This window comes from Coregonus clupeaformis, chromosome 16, assembly GCF_020615455.1.
Source record: "Coregonus clupeaformis isolate EN_2021a chromosome 16, ASM2061545v1, whole genome shotgun sequence".
NCBI lineage: Eukaryota > Metazoa > Chordata > Actinopteri > Salmoniformes > Salmonidae > Coregonus > Coregonus clupeaformis.
The window spans coordinates 35,186,819-35,211,618 of record NC_059207.1 but is presented as its reverse complement, the minus strand read 5'-3'; the positions used below and the strand labels follow the sequence as shown (position 1 = coordinate 35,211,618).

The 24,800-nt window shown below is 42.2% G+C and overlaps 1 protein-coding gene across 3 annotated transcripts; it reads right to left on the bottom strand.

The window, feature by feature from the left end:
• Positions 1-5,391: 5,391 nt before the first annotated feature.
• LOC121584833 (KAT8 regulatory NSL complex subunit 3) lies at positions 5,392-23,676 on the bottom strand. Of its 3 annotated transcripts, XM_041900978.2 has the most exons (21): positions 23,373-23,676; positions 22,494-22,755; positions 22,135-22,305; positions 21,827-21,917; positions 21,484-21,669; positions 21,234-21,365; positions 20,816-20,932; positions 20,600-20,698; positions 20,388-20,459; positions 19,336-19,410; positions 19,026-19,183; positions 18,711-18,774; positions 18,332-18,514; positions 11,516-11,672; positions 11,099-11,176; positions 10,444-10,620; positions 10,121-10,208; positions 9,813-9,931; positions 9,285-9,391; positions 8,990-9,188; positions 5,392-5,913 (listed from the first exon to the last, which is right to left on the bottom strand). In XM_041900978.2, the coding sequence occupies exons 2-21, from the start codon at positions 22,703-22,705 to the stop codon at positions 5,807-5,809; spliced, it is 2,592 nt and encodes an 863-aa protein (XP_041756912.1). In that variant the 5' UTR covers positions 22,706-22,755; positions 23,373-23,676; the 3' UTR covers positions 5,392-5,806. The 3 variants fall into 3 exon arrangements, with proteins under 3 accessions (XP_041756912.1, XP_041756910.1, XP_041756911.1); XM_041900976.2 differs by lacking the exons at positions 5,392-5,913; positions 9,813-9,931 and having other exon boundaries at positions 8,521-9,188; positions 9,285-9,375; positions 23,373-23,664; XM_041900977.2 differs by lacking the exons at positions 5,392-5,913; positions 9,813-9,931 and having other exon boundaries at positions 9,097-9,188; positions 23,373-23,665.
• Positions 23,677-24,800: the final 1,124 nt, after the last annotated feature.

Below are 24,800 nucleotides of genomic sequence, written 5' to 3'. Positions count from 1 at the left end.
CTAGTGCATTTGCCTGCAAAGTTTGGTGATCGTGGCACATCATCACGTTGGGATCTATGGAGAGGAGTCATCACGTTGGGATCTATGGAGAGGAGTCACAGCGATAGGGGCCCGTACCTACTCGTCTGTAAAATACTTATTTATCTTAGCATAGTCTTTAATTAATGATAAGCCCCAAACGTAATTTTACAAAAATGATTGCATTGTGTAAAAACATTTCATTTCAACAGCACAAGATCGCAATGTGTATGGTCAATACTGGAAAATGAAGAGCAACCAGTCGTATGTTTTCTTGTACCATGTGTTTCTGTGCCTATGACAAATAAACTTGACTTGATTCATGTAATTTGAAAGTAAGTGATTTCGAAAATCGATCATTCCAATGTTACAAATCACCCAATTGATATTTTGTTTCATCATCCCAAATGATCACACCCCTCTGCTCCCATTGTCGATGTAAAGAAAGGCCAATGGAGTGGGATTGACACACACACACATACACTTTTATTCCTGGCTGGCATCACTAAACTACTCAGGTGATTTATAAGTCCCACAGTTCATCGTGTATTTTGTCTGGTTGTAAATAAACATTAAGCTGTTTGTCAGAGACAGGCTTCCCCTACCCCAAACATAAGGCAGAACTATTTCGTAGATGTGACAATGATACCACAGCATTATCATCACTTTATCAAATCTATAAATCAGATATTAAACTAACTATGCAATTATAGAGAAAAGGAAATATTAATTTGGAAAAATTAAAAGGGATTTATAATTTATACTGTGTATCATTAAGAACCAGAGTTAAAACAGTAATGGTTTTATTAAGTTAAGCGCCACCTGTTGCCAACACATGGAATTATCCTATTTTACACTAGTTATGGAAACATCTTACCTGCAAAGAAAAACACAACTTATTTGTAATCTAAAAGTAAACACAAAAGATGATGAAGATTGATTATTTCATTATTGTACATATGAAAACATGTAACTGAATAAAAATGACTCAAGACAGCAAACATGTAAAAGATCAAACATAGGCCATTCCTACCAGTTCCTCTTTGGTATTTTATTAGGATCCCCATTAGCTGTTGCAAAAGCAGCAGCTACTCTTCCTGGGGTCCACACAAAACATGAAACATTACATAATACAGAACATTAATAGACAAGCTCAAGGACAGAACCACATCAATATATATATATTTTCTTAAGGCACAAGTAGCCTACATATCAATACATACACACAAGCTATCTAGGTCAAACAGGGGAGAGGCATTGTGCGGTGAGGTGTTGCTTTATCTGTATTTTTCTTAAACCAGGTTTGCTGTTCATTTGAGTAATGTGAGATGGAACGGAGTTCCATGCACTAATGACTCTATATAATACTGTACGCTTTCTTGAATTGAGTGAGACACCCATTTATCATGAAACTGCATAACATTTTGTTCTCAATGATTTACCTGGCTAAATAAATCTGTATGATCCTTTCAAAAGTTTAATGGTCACTACGGACCCCCTGGTTCGATTCCAGGCTGTATCACAACCGGCCGTGATTGGGAGTCCCAAAGGGCGGTGCACAATTGGCCCAGCGACGTCCGGGTTTGGCCGGTGTAGGCCGTCATTGTAAATAAGAATTTCTTCTTAACTGACTTGCCCAGTTAAATAAAGGTTAAAAAAAAAGAAATAAAAAAAAAAGTGCAAACTCTGGATGTAGACAATTAAAAAAATTGCAAAAACATGTAGATCAGTATGCAAAGACAGTTGAGTTAGCGTTTGATTTGTCATTGCTGAGTTAGCAGTTGAGTTGTCATGTGTATCATCCCAGTGATTTGGGAGTGAACAGGATGGAGCTGTGTTGACTAAATAAAAGTGTAATTTTGACACAAAGATCCTGATGAAATGTAATGTGGTGCAACATTGATCGTTTTTATTAATAGGTGGACTACTCCTGTGTTGAAAATGTGTATTTACAGATCACAAATATTTACTTTTAAATGGAACAAGAGCGAGGTGAGAGAACAGTGTGGTTCTCTCTGTGAGCCCTTACCTTTCAGCAATGTAATCAAGAGAAAGAAATCCACCTTGCCTTCACCAAACTGTAATTTTCAAAAGGTGTTGGTCAATATAAGCCAGGCTTTATCACAGACAAAGCCTGGCTTATATAAGAGCTAAAACCTAAAACACACTCTCCTCTATCTTGTCTGACTGTTACCCATGTGTGTAATGAAGACACAGTACAGAAGAATAAGGTATGAAGATAATGGTGTGCTTGTTCAATGCTTCACTATTAGCCAATGATGAGCTATTCAAACTTACATGAAAAGCTCACAATTATGGTGAACCTCTGTTATAACAACCTAAATAATCATTTTGACCAACACCTTTTGAAAATTACAGTTTGGTGAAGGCAAGGTGGATTTCTTTCTCTTGATTACATTGCTGAAAGGTAAGGGCTCACAGAGAGAACCACACTGTTCTCTCACCTCGCTCTTGTTCCATTTAAAAGTAAAATATTTGTGATCTGTAAATACACATTTTCAACACAGGAGTAGTCCACCTATTAATAAAAACGATCAATGTTGCACCACATTATATTTTTTCAAACATATTGCCAGGCCAAAAAGCTTTAAATAAAAAAACAATATTAGATGTAGACCACCTAATAGAATTCCTCCCATGAGATGGAGGTCAAATTATAAATGAATTGACCCAACTGGAGCCAAAAAAGTTACAGAACAAAGCATATAGAAAAAACTGTTAGGGCTATCCTTTTCAATGATGCTAACTGAGGATTACAAAATGTGACAAAATACCTTCAATATTTTATGCCCTCAACTCTCAACATACTGCCATATTGTGGCAGTTGGGCTGATGGAGTGCCTGTAGCAGCATGGAGACTCATCCACTACACAGCTAGTCATCTCAAACCATGGGGAATGAATCCTTTACGTAATGCAGTGTTCCTCTGCTGTATTGGGGTGGGAGTAGACATAAGGGCAGGGGGTACATACACTAACCCATATCTACATACAGTGGGGAGAACAAGTATTTGATACACTGCCGATTTTGCAGGTTTTCCTACTTACAAAGCATGTAGAGGTCTGTAATTTTTATCATAGGTACACTTCAACTGTGAGAGATGGAATCTAAAACAAAAATCCAGAAAATCACATTGTATGATTTTTAAGTAATTAATTTGCATTTTATTGCATGAAATAAGTATTTGATCACCTACCAACCAGTAAGAATTCCGGCTCTCACAGACCTGTTAGTTTTTCTTTAAGAAGCCCTCCTGTTCTCCACTCATTACCTGTATTAACTGCACCTGTTTAAACTCGTTACCTGTATAAAAGACACCTGTCCACACACAATGGCCAAGACCAGAGAGCTGTGTAAGGACATCAGGGATACAATTGTAGACCTGCACAAGGCTGGGATGGGCTACAGGACAATAGGCAAACAGCTTGATGAGAAGGCAACAACTGTTGGCGCAATTATTAGAAAATGGAAGAAGTTCAAGATGACGGTCAATCACTCTCGGTCTGGGGCTCCATGCAAGTTCTCACCTCGTGGGGCATCAATTATCATGAGGAAGGTGAGGGATCAGCCCAGAACTACACGGCAGGACCTGGTCAATGACCTGAAGAGAGCTGGGACCACAGTCTCAAAGAAAACCATTTGTAACACACTACGCCGTCATGGATTAAAATCCTGCAGCGCACGCAAGGTCCCCCTGCTCAAGCCAGCGCATGTCCAGGCCCATCTGAAGCTTGCCAATGACCATCTGGATGATCCAGAGGAGGAATGGGAGAAGGTCATGTGGTCTGATGAGACAAAAATAGAGCTTTTTGGTCTAAACTCCACTGGCCGTGTTTGGAGGAAGAAGAAGGATGAGTACAACCCCAAGAACACCATCCCAACCGTGAAGCATGGAGGTGGAAACATCATTCTTTGGGGATGCTTTTCTGCAAAGGGGACAGGACGACTGCACCGTATTGAGGGGAGGATGGATGGGGCCATGTATCGCAAGATCTTGGCCAACAACCTCCTTCCCTCAGTAAGAGCATTGAAGATGGGTCGTGGCTGGGTCTTCCAGCATGACAACGACCTGAAACACACAGCCAGGGCAACTAAGGAGTGGCTCCGTAAGAAGCATCTCAAGGTCCTGGAGTGGCCTAGCCAGTCTCCAGACCTGAACCCAATAGAACATCTTTGGAGGGAGCTGAAAGTCCATATTGCCCAGCGACAGCCCCGAAACCTGAAGGATCTGGAGAAGGTCTGTATGGAGGAGTGGGCCAAAATCCCTGCTGCAGTGTGTGCAAACCTGGTCAAGACCTACAGGAAACGTATGATCTCTGTAATTGCAAACAAAGGTTTCTGTACCAAATATTAAGTTCTGCTTTTCTGATGTATCAAATACTTATGTCATGCAATAAAATACAAATTAATCTGGGTGTCAAGCCTATTCCCCTTCAGGAGACTAAAAAGATTTGGCATGGGTCCTCAGATCCTCAAAAAATTCTACAGCTGCACCATCGAGAGCATCCTGACTGGTTGCATCACCGCCTGGTATGGCAACTGCTTGGCCTCTGACCGCAAGGCACTACAGAGGGTAGTGCGTACGGCCCAGTACATCACTGGGGCAAAGCTCCCTGCCATCCAGGACCTCTATACCAGGCGGTGTCAGAGGAAGGCCCTCAAAATTGTCAAAGACTCCAGCCACCCTAGTCATAGACTGTTCTCTCTGCTACCGCACGGCAAGCGGTACCGGAGTGCCAAGTCTAGGTCCAAAAGACTTCTCAACAGCTTCTACCCCCAAGCCATAAGACTCCTGAACAGCTAATCATGGCTACCCGGACTATTTGCACTGCCCCCCCCACCCCATCCCTTTTACGCTGCTGCTACTCTGTTAAGTATTTATGCATAGTCACTTTAACTCTACCCACATGTACATATTACCTCAACTACCTCAACTAGCCGGTGCCCCCGCACATTGACTATGCAACGGTACCCCCCTGTATATATAGCCTCCCTACTGTCACTTTATTTTACTGTATATATAGCCTCCCTACTGTCACTGTCACTTTATTTTACTTCTGCTCTTTTTTTCTCAACACTTTTTTGTTGTTGTTTTATTCTTACTTTTTTTGTTTAAAATAAATGCACTGTTGGTTAAGGGCTGTAAGTAAGCATTTCACTGTAATGTCTGCACCTGTTGTATTCGGCGCATGTGACCAATAAAATTTGATTTGATAATTATTTAAAAATCATACAATGTGATTTTCTGGATTTTTGTTTTAGATTCCATCTCTCACAGTTGAAGTATACCTATGATAAAAATTACAGACCTCTACATGCTTTGTAAGTAGGAAAACCTGCAAAATTGGCAGTGTATCAAATACTTGTTCTCCCCACTGTATCTGAAGAGTCAGATCATAGCCCCGTTCAGGATGATGGCATCTCATTTGGCATGATTCAGTCATCACGATCATCATTAGGTCATCACTGAAAAATACTATATACACAGTGTACAAAACATTTAGAACACCTGCATTTGTCACCATGGGCCAGCCTGTGGAACTCTTGACACCTTGTAGAGTCCATGCCCCGACTAATTGAGGCTGTTGTGAGGGCAAAAGGGGGTGCAACTCAATATTAAGTTATGTTCCTAATGTTTGTTCCAATATGTTCCTAACGTTTTGTACACTCAGTGGATAGAGGATATTTGATAACAATCCATCATTTTAGAAATGGTGATAGAAAAGTTTACAGATGTTTGCTGTTTGTGAGGAGACAGACTTTCATATCAGGTGGTTTGGACAGCATCGGTGCCCCCCACAGCCTGGCCCAGTGCAGTCATTCTGCTGGGCTGTCCTCGCAGCGTCACCGTTATAGTGGTGGGGGCTCTGAGCCCTGCTGCCAACAAACAGTGATGGCATGGATTACACATCTACTCAGATCTTTTAACTAGATCTGGGTGTCAAGCCTAGTTCAGACAGAATTGTCCCTCAGACACAGCAAAGCAGGCAACTTTCCAACTGACATTCCTGAATAGCGAGTGTCCAGCAGTGTTAAATCAGATCAAATATTTATTCAAATACAACTAAGTGCCCAAGGGCGTATTTGGTGTTTTGGACATATTTTCATGTCTGGCTTGCTTTTCTCAATGACGAGAACAGTCCATGTCAAGAGACGTAGGGATGAAAGATCTCAATTGCATACTCCTCGCGTCCTCTCTGCTTCTCAAAACCCATTGGATGAGAAAGCCAGAGGTCCCTTTCCTCTGACCTCCTCAAATGGGCTTTGAGGAGAGAGGACGCAAAGCATCTACAGTTGAGATCTTCCCGTATATACAGGATTTCTACTGGCGTATGTAAAGAAACGTGTTTTATTCTTAGCGTAAATGATTCATCCAGGTTCGAACTTTGCACAGAATTACAAAATAATAAGCAATCAAAGACAACAGCAATCCTGGGGAAGGAGTGGACGACTTGGATATCTTTACAGCAACACCCATTTCTCTATCAAAAAAGTGGAATGAAAACATGGGTTATTTTCCAGCCTTTATTGCAATGATAGAAACAGAGATGGTATGCCGGATGTGAATATTATTGCCTTCAACTCCTACTCCCGCCAAAGTGAGTCTGTGGGTCCTTGTGCGCATCTGGAAGTATGGCTGCAGCTTGCAGGTGATTTAATTAATATTGTAACATGAAAACCAAGCAAACAAAATGAAACAAATATAAAAAGGCATCTTTACCAAGTGGACATATCTTGTGAAGAAATGCAGTCTGAACAGGGCCATTGACATCTGTAGTCATGTGACATTTAGTCAATATTAAAATGCATTCTTTTTTTGGGCTCACAATTCTTGTGACATCAATTTTGCATCAAGAGTTCCATGTATTCAAAGCAACATCATGCAAATATGAACATGCCATTCACAGATTCTCATGTCAGCATTTTGAACATTTACATTTGACATACAGTGAGGGAAAAAAGTATTTGATCCCCTGCTGATTTTGTACGTTTGCCCACTGACAAAGAAATGATCAGTCTATATTTTTTATGGTAGGTTTATTTGAACAGTGAGAGACAGAATAACAACAAAAAAATCCAGAAAAACGCATGTCAAAAATGTTATACATTTATTTGCATTTTAATGAGGGAAATAAGTATTTGACCCCCTCTCAATCAGAAAGATTTCTGGCTCCCAGGTGTCTTTTATACAGGTAACAACTCGAGATTAGGAGCACACTCTTAAAGGGAGTGCTCCTAATCTCAGTTTGTTACCTGTATAAAAGACACCTGTCCACAGAAGCAATCAATCAGATTCCAAACTCTCCACCATGGCCAAGACCAAAGAGCTCTCCAAGGATGTCAGGGACAAGATTGTAGACCTACACAAGGCTGGAATGGGCTACAAGACCATCGCCAAGCAGCTTGGTGAGAAGGTGACAACAGTTGGTGCGATTACTCGCAAATGGAAGAAACACAAAATAATTGTCAATCTCCCTCGGCCTGGGGCTCCATGCAAGATCTCACCTCGTGGAGTTGCAATGATCATGAGAACGGTGAGGAGTCAGCCCAGAACTACACGGGAGGATCTTGTCAATGATCTCAAGGCAGCTGGGACCATAGTCACCAAGAAAACAATTGGTAACACACTACGCCGTGAAGGACTGAAATCCTGCAGCGCCCACAAGGTCCCCCTGCTCAAGAAAGCACATATACAGGCCCGTCTGAAGTTTGCCAATGAACATCTGAATGATTCAGAGGAGAACTGGGTGAAAGTGTTGTGGTCAGATGAGACCAAAATCGAGCTCTTTGGCATCAACTCAACTCGCCGTGTTTGGAGGAGGAGGAATGCTGCCTATGACCACAAGAACACCATCCCCACCGTCAAACATGGAGGTGGAAACATTATGCTTTGGGGGTGTTTTTCTGCTAAGGGGACAGGACAACTTCACCGCATCAAAGGGATGATGGACGTGGCCATGTACCGTCAAATCTTGGGTGAGAACCTCCTTCCCTCAGCCAGGGCATTGAAAATGGGTCGTGGATGGGTATTCCAGCATGACAATGACTCAAAACACACGGCCAAGGCAACAAAGGAGTGGCTCAAGAAGAAGCACATTAAGGTCCTGGAGTGGCCTAGCCAGTCTCCAGAACTTAATCCCATAGAAAATCTGTGGAGGGAGCTGAAGGTTCGAGTTGCCAAACGTCAGCCTCGAAACCTTAATGACTTGGAGAAGATCTGCAAAGAGGAGTGGGACAAAATCCCTCCTGAGATGTGTGTAAACCTGGTTGCCAACTACAAGAAACTTCTGACCTCTGTGATTGCCAACAAGGGTTTTGCCACCAAGTACTAAGTCATGTTTTGCAGAGGGGTCAAATACTTATTTCCCTCATTAAAATGCAAATCAATTCATACAATTTTTGACATTCATTTTTCTGGATTTTTTTGTTGTTATTCTGTCTCACACTGTTCAAATAAACCTACCATTAAAATTACAGACTGATCATGTCTTTGTCAGTGGGCAAACGCACAAAATCAGCAGGGGATCAAATACTTTTTTCCCTCACTGTATGCGCAGACTTCCATTGATACAGAAACAATAACTATTAAACTTCTAATTCCAATGTCACATCCCCCTGGATCATGTTATTCATTGATGTTCTCCTTACAGCTCTTTCCAAACATGAACATTAGTACAAAAACACATCCCTTACAATACAAATCTGTACACTCGATGTTACACGGCTGCAAGTCTGGCTTTTCAGATACTGACAACACCTAGGATTCTCATAGATTACTATCTGCATATTGATCATGCTGTCCACTATATGTGTCACCCATCTGTAGTGTGGCCAAAGTGACCTGGCGATAGGGCCCATCCTGCTATTCTAGCTTTCCCGAAACAAGGGGTTTAGGAGTTAACCCTGGGCATTCAGCGTGGCCGCCGTGGTTTGGCAGTTCGGGACGTACCGGCACTCTGGGTGGAGATGTGTGGCAGGCCGGGGAGGCTGCTCGCCAGCTTGGCCAGCCCGCTGTTGGTGAGTAGCTGGTGGATGGCGGTTGTCTTGGTCAGCCTTCCAGTGGAGACCACAGGCACTGCCCGGAGCAGAGTGCTGCTGCAAGTACCTATGGAGTTAAGAACCTGACCCTGGGGCTTCCCACCGGGGGCCTAGGGGGAGAGGAGAGGTAGAGCCAGTCAGTCACAATGAGTCAGCTCAGACAGACACAAGGATACTTTTAGCAGGTTTTTGAGGCCAGGGTGTACCTGAATGCTGCCCATGCTAGCTGTTGTAGTGGGCAGGCTAGGGGATTTGGTCACTATCTCCTGTAGACTGAAACTTAGGCCGTGGAGGAGGCTGCTGGCGGAAGGTGCTGCACACAAACACAGCGAGAATGATTCAGCACAGTTCACATTTAGACACAGTCAATATAGGAAGCTCAACAACAACTGCTGGTGACGACAGTTGAGAACCACCCCTATTTGTCTATTTGAATAAACTACCTTGAAAAAACAACCAGAGACATTGCAGGGGTAACGCAACAAGTAATCAATAACCTTGTTTGCTCAGATCGGTTCTCGTGAAGTGCTCAAAATCATGACATAAAACAACTCCACTTTAGTCTCATCCTTTTTACATTTTAGATGGACTCTGTTCCTCTGCATTGCAACTAACACATCTGTGAAAATATACTGTACAACATATTTGGTTGTAGTTCAGTGTTCATAGTAATCTGTGAGATAGATCTGCGGCTGTGCCGAGTTAGGACAGTCGTGCAGGCAGGTAGGAGATACCTTGGGCAGTAGCAGGAGCTAGCGCCTGGACTGGTGAGGAGGACCCTGAAACCATGCAACTCTGGAAAGAGCTGGAACCCGAGCTCTGGGCACTAGACACCCCTGTCAGACTACCAGACCTGCATTAACACACAACCAATCTACTCAAAGTTGCTCCGATAAACAGAGTTGTGGTAGCTACCCACCCCATAGTTTATGTTCTATACAATAACTTCCAACCAGTCCAGAACTCAATCCATTTGCAGCACACACCGCTGCCCAAAGAGAGATCGTTTGGAGAGTTGGAGATCATGCTGTGTCAGGCCTACCGCTGGGCTGTGAGGAGTCCAGAGACTTCCTTGGCTCCAGACACAGTCTGTCCCACAGTCAAAGTCAGGGGATTCCCAGAGGGTCCCACTGCATTGGAAAACAGACCATGAAAAGAATAAGCCAAACCTGATTGGACAACACCACAGTATAACATCGACAATGGTTTCTAATTAGTTTTGAAATGGTGGAAATGAATATGATCCATATAATATAAGCCCTACAAATATTTCAATGAATTTGGAAACAATTTCAAATGTTTCTTTACTGAATCGTTCATTTAGAGGAGCAGAAAACTGCCCACACTTAAATCTAAGCCAGTTACCTTCCTGTGCTGCAGAGCTGATAGCGCCCCCTGTTGTCTCTCCATGCAGGATTGTCACCTTGATCTTGGCTCTCTTTGAGGCCTTGGTGGGAGTGGGGCTGGGCGTCTGCCTCCTCTTCAGATGGGCCCTCAGCTCGTCTCTCTCCAGGCTCTCGGTCTGCTCACTGGATACAGGCACTGAAACACAGACACACATCACGTCACTGACTGGGATATACAGACCAGACCACTTCAACCCTGTTACAAATTCACTTGTCATGAAGTATACAAGCATGGAATGTTGTATAATGCTCACTCTTAAAAAGTGTTATATGACCCTGTAAACAACGTACATGAATGATCTGGTAACCTAACAAAGAAGGTGTAAAATAAACACCTGAAACTAGATCCCCTACATACTGGTCTTGACGAGAGAAAATTAAATAAAAAAGGAGGTTCTCTTCTGCACTGTTTAACCAGTCCAGTAAATGTGGAGGAGTTCAGATGGAGTGTCGCCTTGTTAACGTCCAAAAGCGGAGGTCGCATCACAGGCCCTTTCCATTTCGCCTGAAAACCGGAACATCCAGTAGTTGGGGACTTGGCAGAGGCTAATGATCTGGCAGTAAGAGGGAGATGGCAGACAGAAGAGAAAAGAGGGGAGCCGAGAGATACTTACCAAAGACACAGGAGGGAGTGCCAGGAGGAAGATTTTTCCTCACAAACATGTTTTGTTTCATAAAAGCAGCAAACTGGGCTGGAATGAATAAAAAAGGTAGAAGGAATAGTAGAAAGAGAGAAGGGATGAAAAGATATCAGTCACGTTCCATTGTGCCCTTCTGTTGTCGTGACTGCCCTAACAAGATTCATGTCTAAGAAAACTATTTTCACCATTCAATATTGCATTCACATCTTCCCAAGCCCACATAGCTATTAAAAAACCCATTGGCAAGGGAGGTGACTGAGTCATTAGAACAAGCGCACACAAACAAATGTGTCAAATGTGAGAGCTGTATGCATGTATGTGTGTGTGTGTGTGTGTGTGTGTGTGTGTCTGCGTTGGTGTGTGTTCATACATGCTAGTTAGCCCACAAACCTTGTGCCTGCTTGTGTGTTAGCACCGTCCCAGACCGCTGCATATGGGTCTTGAGGAGTTGTGTGGCGGTGATCAGGCTGGACTTCTGTGCCGGTGACAGTCCCGAGGTCTTTGGCTTGGGGCTGGAGGTGGGACTGCTGCACACACTGGACAGGTCCTGAGGACATAACCAGAAAACATGGCTAATCAAATGATCAGCAATGTACACTGACTTTACAAAACATTAGGAACAACTGCTCTTTCCATGACTTGGACTGATCAGGTGAAAGCTATGATACCTTATTGATGCCACTTGTTAACCCACTACGGTCGATGTCTGCACCCAGCGGAAATCTAATTAGCATAATAATACAAAATCCCCATAAAAAGCTGTCAGTCTAAGCTAGAGATCTTATTTTTATCCACCCAACATCATCTCACTCTCAATTTGTGCATATATTTACAAAAAGTATTTCAGCAGATTTCGTGCGTTTGTGTGACTTAATTCGTACGAAAATACGTTTTTTGGGGGCAAACTTCGGAACAATCTTTTGAAAGTTACTATATCAATGATGCATGATGGGCAATGGCGTTCTACACTGCCTTTTTTTTCTGTCCCACATTTATTTATATACTTAAAGTGTTAACCCAATATTGTTAATTAACCAGGTTATCATCTAAATAATGATAATATAATAGTAGCCTTACGTTGTTTTTTATTTATTAATGGCAATACTGTTTTCTATGCTTGTTTTCGCTTAATACTTTGGGATACTGGTGCACTTGTAGTCAGAAAGGCCCTTTTTTTGTGTAGGCAACAGTAGCCCTACACAATTTTCTTCATAATGCATTTAATACAAGGCTCCACTTTCTCATGTACATTACCCCATTTATTTCATAATGCATTTTATACAAGGCTGTCAATTTTATGTAGGTAGCCAAATTAGAGAAAATTCGATGGTATTTGATTGGGGAATGCGGATACATTTTTACGATGGGAAATTATAATAAACCATAATACACAGACTCACTTTGTTTGTACTCATGTTATAGCCAAATTATTTTATAAAAAATATTTGTATCATCTAGTTGTCATGTATTCATTATATTTAACTGGTTAAATGTTTGTAGTTTGCACGTTTCAGTAATGATTAACATGGTTAAATAGTCGTAAATCTCTGCTTGATTTAGCTTTTGGTATATTTGGCATTTTTATACATATTCTATATTTCCACTGAGAAAGCAATAATTAAATCAACACACTACTGTAAATAAATGGACACTACCTGTTATAAATCTGAAATTGCTCTCCGTAAATAAATGGTGAGAAATGTTTTGTTTGAAGCCAGTCAGCTATGGGTTTCACAGCCCTATAATAATGACAAGTTATATCACCTTAAAAATGGTTTATTTACAACCTCTGGGGTACAACATGTTGGGCAGTGGTATAGGGTAGTCTGACATATAACCCCTAACTTGAGTTCAGTCTTCGCCAATGAGAACCAAGAGGGGCCTAACTTCGACTTTCATGACTGGGAAAGGCCTCGTTTTCTAGGCCATAGAAAATCCTACATCCGTCTCATTAGATCAGAACAGGATGGATCAACAGTGATTCATATTACTGGTTTGCATCCTAAAAAAAGGATAGTTGTGTGTTGCTGCATAACACACTTATAGTATTTGTCTACCAATATGATATGGATCATTGTCAGGTTATTTGATACAGTACCAGTCAAAAGTTTGGACACCCCTACAAATTCAAGGGTTTTTCTTTAGTTTTACTATTTTCTACATTGTAGAATAATGGTGAAGACATCAAAACTATGAAATAATGTAGTAACCAAAAAAGTGTTAAACAAATCAAAATATATTTTATATTTGAGATTCTTCAAAGTAGCCACCCTTTCCCTTGACAGATTTGCACACTCTTGGCATTCTCTCAACCAGCATCACCTGGAATGCTTTTCCAACAGTCTTGAAGGAGTTCCAACATATGCTGAGCACTTGTTGGCTGCTTTTCCTTCACTCTGCGGTCCAACTCATCCCAAACCAGCTCAATTAAATAAATTACAGTGTCATCAGCAAAGCACCCCCACACCTCACGGTGGGAACCACACATGCAGAGATCATCCGTTCACACTTAATCTGCGTCTCACAAAGACACGGCGGTTGAAACCAAAAATCAGGACAGATCTCCACCGGTCTAAAGTCCATTGCTCGTGTTTCTTGGCCCATGCAAGTCTCTTCTTCTTATTGGTGTCCTTTAGTAGTGGTTTCTTTGCAGCAATTCAGATGTGTCTGTTACTTGAACTCTGTGAAGCATTTATTTAGGCTGCAATTTCTGAGGCAGGTAACCCTGATGAACTTATCCTCTGCAGAGGTTAACTCTGGGTCTTCCTTTCCTGTGGCGGTCCTCATGAGAGCCAGTTTCATCATAGCGCTTGATGGTTTTTGCGACTGCACTTGAAGAAGCCTTCAAAGTTCTTGAAATGTTCAGTATACCACCCCTACCTTGTCACAATACAACTGATTGGCTCAAACGCATTAAGAAGGAAAGAAATTCCACAAATTACCTTAAGGCACACCTGTTAATTGAAATGTATTCCAGGTGACTACCTCATGAAGCTGGTTGAGAGAATGCGAAGAGCGTGCAAAGCTGTCATTAAATAATCTCTTTTTTGGTTACTACATGATTCCATGTGTGTTATTTCATAGTTTTGATGTCTTCACTATTATTCTACAATGTAGAAAATAGTAAAAATAAAGAAAAACCCTTGAATGAGTAGGTGGCCAAACTTTTGACCGGTACTGTATAGTTACATTTTACATTACATTTACATTTTAGTCATTTAGCAGACGCTCTTATCCAGAGCGACTTACAGGAGCAATTAGGGTTAAGTGCCTTGCTCAAGGGCACAAACAGATTTTTCACCTAGTCGCCTCGGGGATTAGAACCAGCGACCTTTCGGTTACTAGCACTACGCTCTTAACCACTAAGCTACCTGCCGCCCCATATATATGCTTCAGTAAAAAAATTCACAGCATGGTTGTAATAACACTTTAAACAGGTAGTTTGTAAAGGTGTAGAATGTTTGTTTTGGGTCCACACTGGTAAGTTTACTTATGTAAATTAGACAGTCACAGAAGATTTCTGAATAACTGGTCAGGGCATAACACTTTCCATTCAGCTTCAGGCAACTTTGATGTAAGGCTTGATCACACCTGTAGTGACTACTTCTATCCGTCATGCCCATTGTTGCTTATCCATTGTTCACTAGATATATCAATGTAATTACACCCAACACAATGTTGAGAAACAGAATGCTTCCCACCACTAGATGGGAGATGCATGTGATCCCAACGCTGCCACCAATGTAGCAGAAGAAAGTGAAAGCTGCAACAGGGACTATAACCAGGTCTCATATGTAGCAAAGTGAGCTCTAACGGCCGTTGCCATGAAAGCCTAGTAGGCCTCTGGGCAGAGGCAGTAGGCCAACAATGCTGGCATATGCCTTGTTACAATAGCCTAAGTATATAACATGATTGACACGACCGTAATAAATTATGAAACGGCCTTTGAAGTGCCATAAGTGTAACATAATTCATTCTTTTAGATTAACCTGTTTAACTGCATTGATATGGCTTAATTGATCATAGTCCAGACTCATTACAGTTGCAAATACCATGCAGTTACACAAGGGGAATTTAAACCAAACAGATTTATTTTACAGGTCTTCTGTTTCCCCACATTTATTGATGAATTAATTTCCCATCATGAAAATGTATCCCCATTCAAATACCTTCATCGATACCAAAAAAATATATACAGTGGGGAGAACAAGTATTTGATACACTGCCGATTTTGCAGGTTTTCCTACTTACAAAGCATGTAGAGGTCTGTAATTTCTATCATAGGTACACTTCAACTGTGAGAGACGGAATCTAAAACAAAAATCCAGAAAATCACATTGTATGATTTTTAAGTAATTAATTTGCATTTTATTGCATGACATAAGTATTTGATCACCTACCAACCAGTAAGAATTCCGGCTCTCACAGACCTGTTCTTTTTTCTTTAAGAAGCCCTCCTGTTCTCCACTCATTACCTGTATTAACTGCACCTGTTCGAACTCGTTACCTGTATAAAAGACACCTGTCCACACACTCAATCAAACAGACTCCATCCTCTCCACAATGGCCAAGACCATCAAAAATCCAGAAAATCACATTGTATGCTTTTTAAGTAATTAATTTGCATTTTATTGCATGACATAAGTATTTGATACATCAGAAAAGCAGAACTTAATATTTGGTACAGAAACCTTTGTTTGCAATTACAGAGATCATACGTTTCCTGTAGGTCTTGACCAGGTTTGCACACACTGCAGCAGGGATTTTGGCCCCCTCCTCCATACAGACCTTCTCCAGATCCTTCAGGTTTCGGGGCTGTCAATGGGCAATACGGACTTTCAGCTCCCTCCAAAGATTTTCTATTGGGTTTAGGTCTGGAGACTGGCTAGGCCACTCCAGGACCTTGAGATGCTTCTTACGGAGCCACTCCTTAGTTGCCCTGGCTGTGTGTTTCGGGTCGTTGTTATACTGGAAGACCCAGCCACGACCCATCTTCAATGCTCTTACTGAGGGAAGGAGGTTGTTGGCCAAGATCTCGCGATACATGGCCCCATCCATCCTCCCCTCAATACGGTGCAGTCGTCCTGTCCCCTTTGCAGAAAAGCATCCCCAAAGAATGATGTTTCCACCTCCATGCTTCACGGTTGGGATGGTGTTCTTGGGGTTGTACTCATCGTTCTTCTTCCTCCAAACACGGCGAGTGGAGTTTAGACCAAAAAGCTCTATTTTTGTCTCATCAGACCACATGACCTTATCCCATTCCTCCTCTGGATCATCCAGATGGTCATTGGCAAACTTCAGCCGGGCCTGGACATGCGCTGGCTTGAGCAGGGGGACCTTACGTGCGCTGCAGGATTTTAATCCATGACGGCGGAGTGTGTTACTAATGGTTTTCTTTGAGACTGTTGTCCCAGTTCTCTTCAGGTCATCGACCAGGTCCTGCCGTCTAGTTCTGGGCTGATCCCTCACCTTCCTCATGATTATTGATGCCCCACGAGGTGAGATCTTGCATGGAGCACCAGACCGAGGGTGATTGACCGTCATCTTGAACTTCTTCCATTTTCTAATAATTGCGCCAACAGTTGTTGCCTTCTCATCAAGCTGCTTGCCTATTGTATCCCTGATGTCCTTACACAGCTCTCTGGTCTTGGCCATTGTGGAGAGGTTGGAGTCTGTTTGATTGAGTGTGTGGACAGGTGTCTTTTATACAGGTAACGAGTTCGAACAGGTGCAGTTAATACAGGTAATGAGTGGAGAACAGGAGGGCTTCTTAAAGAAAAACTAACAGGTCTGTGAGAGCCGGAATTCTTACTGGTTGGTAGGTGATCAAATACTTATGTCATGCAATAAAATGCAAATTAATTACTTAAAAATCATACAATGTGATTTTCTGGATTTTTGTTTTAGATTCCGTCTCTCACAGTTGAAGTGTACCTATGATAAAAATTACAGACCTCTACATGCTTTGTAAGTAGGAAAACCTGCAGAATCGGCAGTGTATCAAATACTTGTTCTCCCCACTGTATATTTTTAAATACAGCTTTTACACCACAAAAAAAAACACAAATACAGCTCTTTACTCCAATCTGGCAACCCTCAAAATCTGACATAGCACCAGTATCCCAAAATATTAAGCGAAAACAAGCACAGAAAACAGCATTGGCATTAATAACCTTTTTATTTGGGCATTTTTATTGTTCAGAAATGTGGTGGGTACTCTCTTCGTTCACTGGACTTTATCCTGCTAACTGTTCCAAATGTCCGAACTGAATTTGGTAAAAGGTCTTTTATGTACTCTGCGCCATCGTCTTGGAACACCTTACAAAATAATTTTAAACTGGAAGAACTTGTCCCGATTGGTGTTTTTAAATCTCTGATGAAGGATTTTGAGGCTGATTCCCTGACCTGTCAATGTTTTTAATTTGCTGTTTTTGATATTGTTATACTCTTGTGAATTCATGAATGGTTTTTTACTAGTTTACTTGTAGTTTTTCATGTTGTCTGTCTGTAATTTTTTGTAATGACTTGATGCTGCCTATCTTGGCCAGGACGCTCTTGAAAAAGAGATTTTAAATCTCAATGAGCCCTTCCTGGTTAAATAAAGGTTAAATAAAATAAATAAAATAAAAATAATAATACAAATAAAATAAAAACGTAAGGCTACTATTATAAGTATTTTGGTGACAACCAGGTTGATTGACAATATTTGGTTGTTAACACGTTTGTTTTTTTATATAAATAAATGTGGGACACAAAAAAAGGCAGTGTACAACACCATTGCCCAAAATGCATTGCTCCAATAACTTTCAAAAGATTGCTCCGAAGTTTGCCCCCCCCAAATATTCTCTTTTCCTATGAATTAAGCCACACAAAAACGCACGAAATCTGCTATCTGTTGTTCCATGTAGTGAAACTGTTATTCGATGCGTTTGTATGGGCTAATAGCAGTAAGGCCAAATAAAAGGTTTCAAATATTTTTCTTATATACTTTTTGGGATACTTCAATGGGTCTTAAAATTCCAAATCAAATAGCAAAATGATCCTTGGTATGACCTTCGTAAAACAATTCCATATAGCTTAGTGGGCAAAAGGGGGTGCAACTCAATATTAGGAAGGTATTCCTAATGTTTTGTACACTCAGTGTATATAATTCCTAGCATTACCTTGCTAGTCTTCCTGAGCGTGATTGAGTGATGCAGGACGTACCTCGGAGCCTGAGGGGGAGATGGGTACTCTGAGGGCAGGGGAGGAAGGGCGGGCCCTCTCCAGGTCAAAGGGGAGCTCCCGCCGGGGCTTCTTCTTCTTCTCTGTGTCCAGGTCCCTCAGCTCTCCGGAGCCGTGGCTCTCCGCCCGCGCCAGCACTCCCGAAAGGAAGTCTGCTATCTCATCCTACACACGAGATAGAGACAACAGGCATGTATATCTGCACCAAAAGCCTTTCACTGACACTATATGTGAAGAGTTTGATGGCCATGGTTTAATTCAGAAAATTATTTGAAGTTTTCGTAGAAACTCCTGCATTTAGTCAACATTGTCTGAATAAAACAAACATAGTTCCTTTGCAGGACAAGAAAAATGGACCAACCTGAATGCAGCGATCCACCATGGTCTGTGTCAGTCCCTCTGATTTAATCTTTGTTGAGTTGATTCTGAGGAAGGACACCATTTAAATCATGAATTAGAAACAAACGGATGCCCTCAAATTCTTCAATTGAATAGCCATGCAGAAAATGACCGTGAGCAGAACAATGTGATACACTTTTAGTCCTTTGTCTTCACAAGAGAACATTCAACAGCTTCAATTGCTTCCTTAAATTCCAATGTCCTCTTAAATATATTTCAATAGCGTGTGAAGACCACCAGCCCGCCTCAGAGTAAATCTAGAGTAGGCTTAACCCACCTGAGGTTGTCTTCAGCTCCTCCCACCACCACCATGCTGTTGTCGGCTCTAAGTTTCTCTCGGAACTCCTCCATGGCCTCTGTGCCACACTGCAGAGCATTCTGACCAACCACAAATAGCACTGGGGTCTTCATGTCCAGTAAGGGGTCGTCCACATCCTGCCAGTCAACAATACAAATACAGTCAATACAAGTCTAAGACTCACAGACCTGACCTGTGAAAGAATGATGTTGAAACTGTAAGACAAGTAGAAGCATCACATCCTAATGTCTCCACAAGGCAAGACAAACATTTGAGCATATTTCCTTACCCCTCTTGGCCCATTGATTGTTAGCAGAGGAAAGCCAAGACACACCACAGCAGTCAGGTACTCCATGAGGGAAACCTGGGAGAGGACAACCACGTCAATGTGCACCAATGTCACATCCACCCATCGCATTACATGTCATAGCTCATATTCTACAAGGATTGGTTTTCAATAACCAACAGATGTATATCTTTCTGACCATCACAGAGAATATACTCTTAGAAAATGTTGACACCATATCAACTGAACGAAAATAGAAACGCAACATGTAAAGTGTTTGTCCCATGTTTCATGAGCTGAAATAAAAGATCCCAGAAATGTCTCATACGCACAAAGCGCTTCTTTCTCTCAAATTTTGTGCACACATTTGTTTACATCCCTGTTAGTGAGCATTTCTCCTTTGCCAAGATAATCCATTCACCTGACAGGTGTGGCATATCAAGAAGCTGATTAAACAGCATGATCATTACACAGGTGCACCTTGTGCTGGGGACAATAAAAGGCCACTCCAAAATGTGCAGTTCTGTCATACAACACAATGCCCCAGATGTCTCAAGTTGAGGGAGTGTGCAATTGGCATGATAACTGCAGGAATGTCCACCAGAACTGTTGCCAAATAATTTAATGTTCATTTCTCTACTATAAGCCACCTCCAACGTCGTTTTAGAGAATTTGGCAGTACGCCCAACTGGCTTCACAACCGCAGACCACGTGTAACCATGTCAGCCCAGGACCTCCACAACCGGCTACTTCACCTGCGGGACCGTCTGAGACCAGCCACCCGGACAGCTGATGAAACTGAGGAGTATTTCTGTCTGTAATAAAGCTCTTTTGTGGGGAAAAACTAATTCTGATTGGCAGGGCCTGGCTCCCAAGTGGGTGGGCCTATGCCCTCCCAGGCTCACCCATGGCTGCCAGGTCATGTGAAATTAATAGATTGGGCCTAATTTATTCATTTAAATTGATTGATTTACTTATATAAACTGTAACTGGTTGAATTTGTTGCGTTTATATTTTCAGTACACACAGAGACAGCAGTCATAAAGCAGCCTTACATGACAGGCGATGAGAGCTCCCACATTCCAGCCAACCAAGATAATGGGTTTGTGAGGGAAGTGACTGTGGACCTGGTGCATAAATACATTGAAAGGCAAATAAACAGACAAAATATGACAGATCAGTCTGGCACATCGCATTCAAGCAACAGTCTAGTCCATTAGGAACAAATATCTGGATACACAACTTCAGATTCATATAACAGCCTTACCTCCATGACTTTTGCCCTGACCGTGCCCAACATGTGCTCCAGACACTGAGTGATGCCCACATTGGATCCACTGTTTACATGGGTATTTACTGGGATGACCTGGGATAGACACATTATACAGTAATTCAATGATTTGCCCAAAAGCCTATTGGGTGTGAATAAAACACAGTGATGCACAGTCACACTTGAGTATGAATAGAATAGATACAAACAAACCTTTCCCAAGCAGGAGAGTTGTGACTGCCAAAATCTCATTCGGCGCGGGGTAGAAAGAGCAGGATTGGTGGGCCCTGATGGTGCAATTAAGATGAGTGGGGAGCCAGGAAGCTTGCTCTGCAATACAAACAAACACAAAGATAGGCATCTGGTTATTATCACATCATTTGGGAAATGCAATCAAATAAGTGCAAGTCAAAACAGAGGCATTATGAGTGGTCAAAGTAAGACAGTTAGCCGTATAAAACAGTATATAGATGAAACTACTAAGAGCTTTCTCTTACTGCCACAACTATCACTTTCATCCCTACTATCATTTGGAATGTGTTTGTTTCCATTGTCCTATTCATTCTTTGACTGCAGTGAACTTTGATTGCTCCCAGCGCCACAGACAGGGATATCAACATTAGAGACGTACTGGTTTGTTGTGAGACAGAACGCCCACGGCTGGATCCCAGGGCCTCTTCAGGAGCAGAGAGAGGGCCTCTGCACCTGCCGCTCCAGTCTTCACTGACGATGTCAGCAGCATCCTGTCAATCAGCGAGGGCAACTGCACAGACAGAGAGGAATGGTGAATCATCCTGATAGAATGTATCCCTCTATATAAGAATGCATGTGTCATAACATCACAATGTGTAAACACATTTTGAGAGCGAGATAATGAGTACCTTGCTCTTAAGTGTCTGCAGTACGTCCAGGTAAGCAGCCAGCATAGCCAGACTGAGAGACTCTATCAGGGTGCCATGTAGCCACTGGGTCAGTTTGGTGTCCCAGTTGACACTGGCCAGCGCATGGCGCACCTTCCGGGCACACTTGTCCACAGCAATCCTGCGCAATACTGGCTCATTGGAGGCCTACGAGTCAGAAGACAAGATGGTGAGACAACAGGGACAGGAACTTTGATAGTCATTCAAACTGAAACATGTCAAGGAAATATTTTAGTGTTGAATCACTTTTAAAACAAAATTGGCACCACATACAAAAGCATTTAGATGGTGTTTATGAACTCACATTTTCATTGGCAAGCCGGGCCAATCTTTCAGCTTGCAGAGCTTTCAGCACCTTATTAAATAACTTGTTTTGAGTGACTGACCATCCAGCCCTATAATACAAGCAATGTGTACCAGTAATGAAGTATGAAGATGATCACTATTTGCAATGGAGATTGAGACACATTAATACTTTTTGGGAAAATGACAGTGTATACAAGAGCTGAGCAAACAAGGCAACTGCATCATAGAAGTCCTTACAGAAAATAATTTATATTTTTTAAAATTCAATAGGGTTATTCAAAGGGATGTCGGGTGGAGGCCACTCACTTGTTGATGCGTTCATCCCAGTCATCAGGAGGTGGGGGACCATCGGCAACTGTGCGAGCAAATAAAACATGTCGCTCACACTCCTTCATAACACTGCATGCTTTCTGGTTGTCATAGAGTGGAATAGGTGTAGGTGTGACAGATTCCACATCTATTGACAGATCTGATTCCCTGCAAAAGACACAAACATACTTCAGTCAATGATGTTATCCAGTTTTAGCGGTCACTTAATTATTGCCTTGATAAAGTTACACAATTACATTTGTTCTGAGGCAGACAGATAGACATGTTTTCAGATGTGTGCATCAAATTGTTTGGCCATTGAGTCATTAGTGAGGATTATGAGGATTGACACTCACAGAGTGGCATCAGGCTGGTGACGGGGTGTGACGAACAGCATGCGCGTGGGCCGGGCACTGCTGGCGTCCGGGTGGGCATTCCATGGCTTGGCATAGCTGTGGTCCAATAACACCAAGTCCAGCTCACGCTCATGAACGGACAACTGGAACAGCAAGGATGTACCCATCCTCTGCGCTGAAGTCTGGAAGTCCCTGTCCCCACCACAGTACATCCTCTACTGGGGCCCCAAAGCTCTGAGAGAGTGGTGCTTTCAACCCAAGCCTGAAGGGGGAGGAAACATGATCAATATCATATCCATCATCATGGGACATCACGTCATGTGAGTTGGACCACTCATCTTTAACCCACAGCTGGTTCGTTACAAGCACCCTTCGTATGCATTGGCTTAATAACCAACTTTGTAACGTTAACTAGCTGTCTAGTTAGACAAGTAACTGTTCACTAGTTAGCTAACTAATCATGGCTAACGGAATTATTTTAGCAAGTAACAGTACATAGCTAGCTAGATTCTTTAGAGATGTTTTCATAATGTTGATAGTAAGCAACATGCGTTTGCTTCATGCATGGCGGAGCGCGAGCTGTGCGTTGTTGACATTACTTTATTAGGTAGCTGGCTAACTTGCTAACGTAAACTAGCTACATGGCCTAGACAGATGCGCTAACGTTAACTAGCTAGTTAGCTACCTAACAACACGAAATATGCATTACACTAACGTTAGCGCATGGCTAACAGAAGGGGTAACTAACAATCATACCGGGCATTACAACGTGGCTACGTGTAATAATGTAGGAAATCATCTAGCTACAGTAGCTAGCTAACACGGCGAGCATAGTAGCATTAAAGCTAGCACGCGCTAGTCGTATTATTGGCAACTCACCTTTTCATACTACTGCCATTGATAGCATTACGTGATTGCAATCGAAATATAATTTAGAACAAACGAGTATAAATTCTGTAAAATATAAACTTCAAAATCTAAATTCCGTGTAGATTTTCACATTTGAGAAGGACTACTCCGCCTCGGGTTTCTATAAATCATTGATTATGACCGACTTCCTTTTGTTTTGAGTGGGCGCGCCACTGTCAGCACAAAGATGCAAAACAGGGGCTGGATAGCTATTCCTTACGGGCGGTGCATGTTCTAGGGCCTTGGCCAGCGCCTGCTCTGAACCCTGAAAAAGCAGTGGCTCTATGTAAGCACTACGGTAAAGAAAGCACTACGGTAAAGAATGTATAAAAAATCTACTCAGTACACAATTGTCAGAAAATGTAATAGATACAACATTGTTGATTTCTACTAGTGCGTGCTGTAGCAAAGTGGAGCTGTTTTGTTCAAAGTACATTTTGTCCTATGCCTAATTGTCATGATGAAGAGAGTTTAGAACACCTTCCATTGAACTGCTACAGAACGAAATAAATACATATCAGTTCTGATGTATGTATAAATCCTAAGTCTGTCTTTCACTGTGTCTTCGATACTCACATGGATGACAATAGTAAATAATTATGGTGGACAGTAATATGCATTGTGAACAGTAACATTTGGAAGACGATGCATTATGACTATAAAACAGCTTTTTGTCCCCTCGAACGCTATTTTTAAACCTATTAAAACAGAACTAAAAGGAAGAAGAAAGCTGAACCCCAAAAAACAAGTAGGCCTATAAAAACTTAAATGGGCACTAAACCATATTATGTAATAATGAATCTGGCTATGTCCCTTCCGTCTTCAAGAGAGCGAGAGTTGCACCCCTTCTCAAAAAACCAACACTCGATCCCTCTGATGTCAACAACTACAGACCAGTATCCCTTCTTTCTTTTCTCTCCAAAACTATTGAGCGTGCCGTCTTTAGCCAACTCTCTTGCTACCTCTCTCAGAATGACCTTCTTGATCCAAACCAGTCAGGTTTCAAGACTGGTCATTCAACTGAGACTGCTCTTCTCTCTGTCACGGAGGCTCTCCGCACTGCTAAAGCTAACTCTCTCTCCTCTGCTCTTGTCCTTCTAGACCTGTCTGCTGCCTTTGATACTGTGAACCATCAGATCCTCCTCTCCACCCTCTCCGACCTGGGCATCTCCGGCGCGGCTCACTCTTGGATTGCGTCCTACCTGACCGGTCGCTCCTACCAAGTGGCGTGGTGAGAAGCTGTCTCCGCACCACGTGCTCTCACCACTGGTGTCCCCCAGGGCTCAGTTCTAGGCCCTCTCCTATTCTCACTATACACCAAGTCACTTGGCACTGTCATATCCTCACATGGCCTCTCCTATCATTGCTACGCTGACGACACACAACTAATCTTCTCCT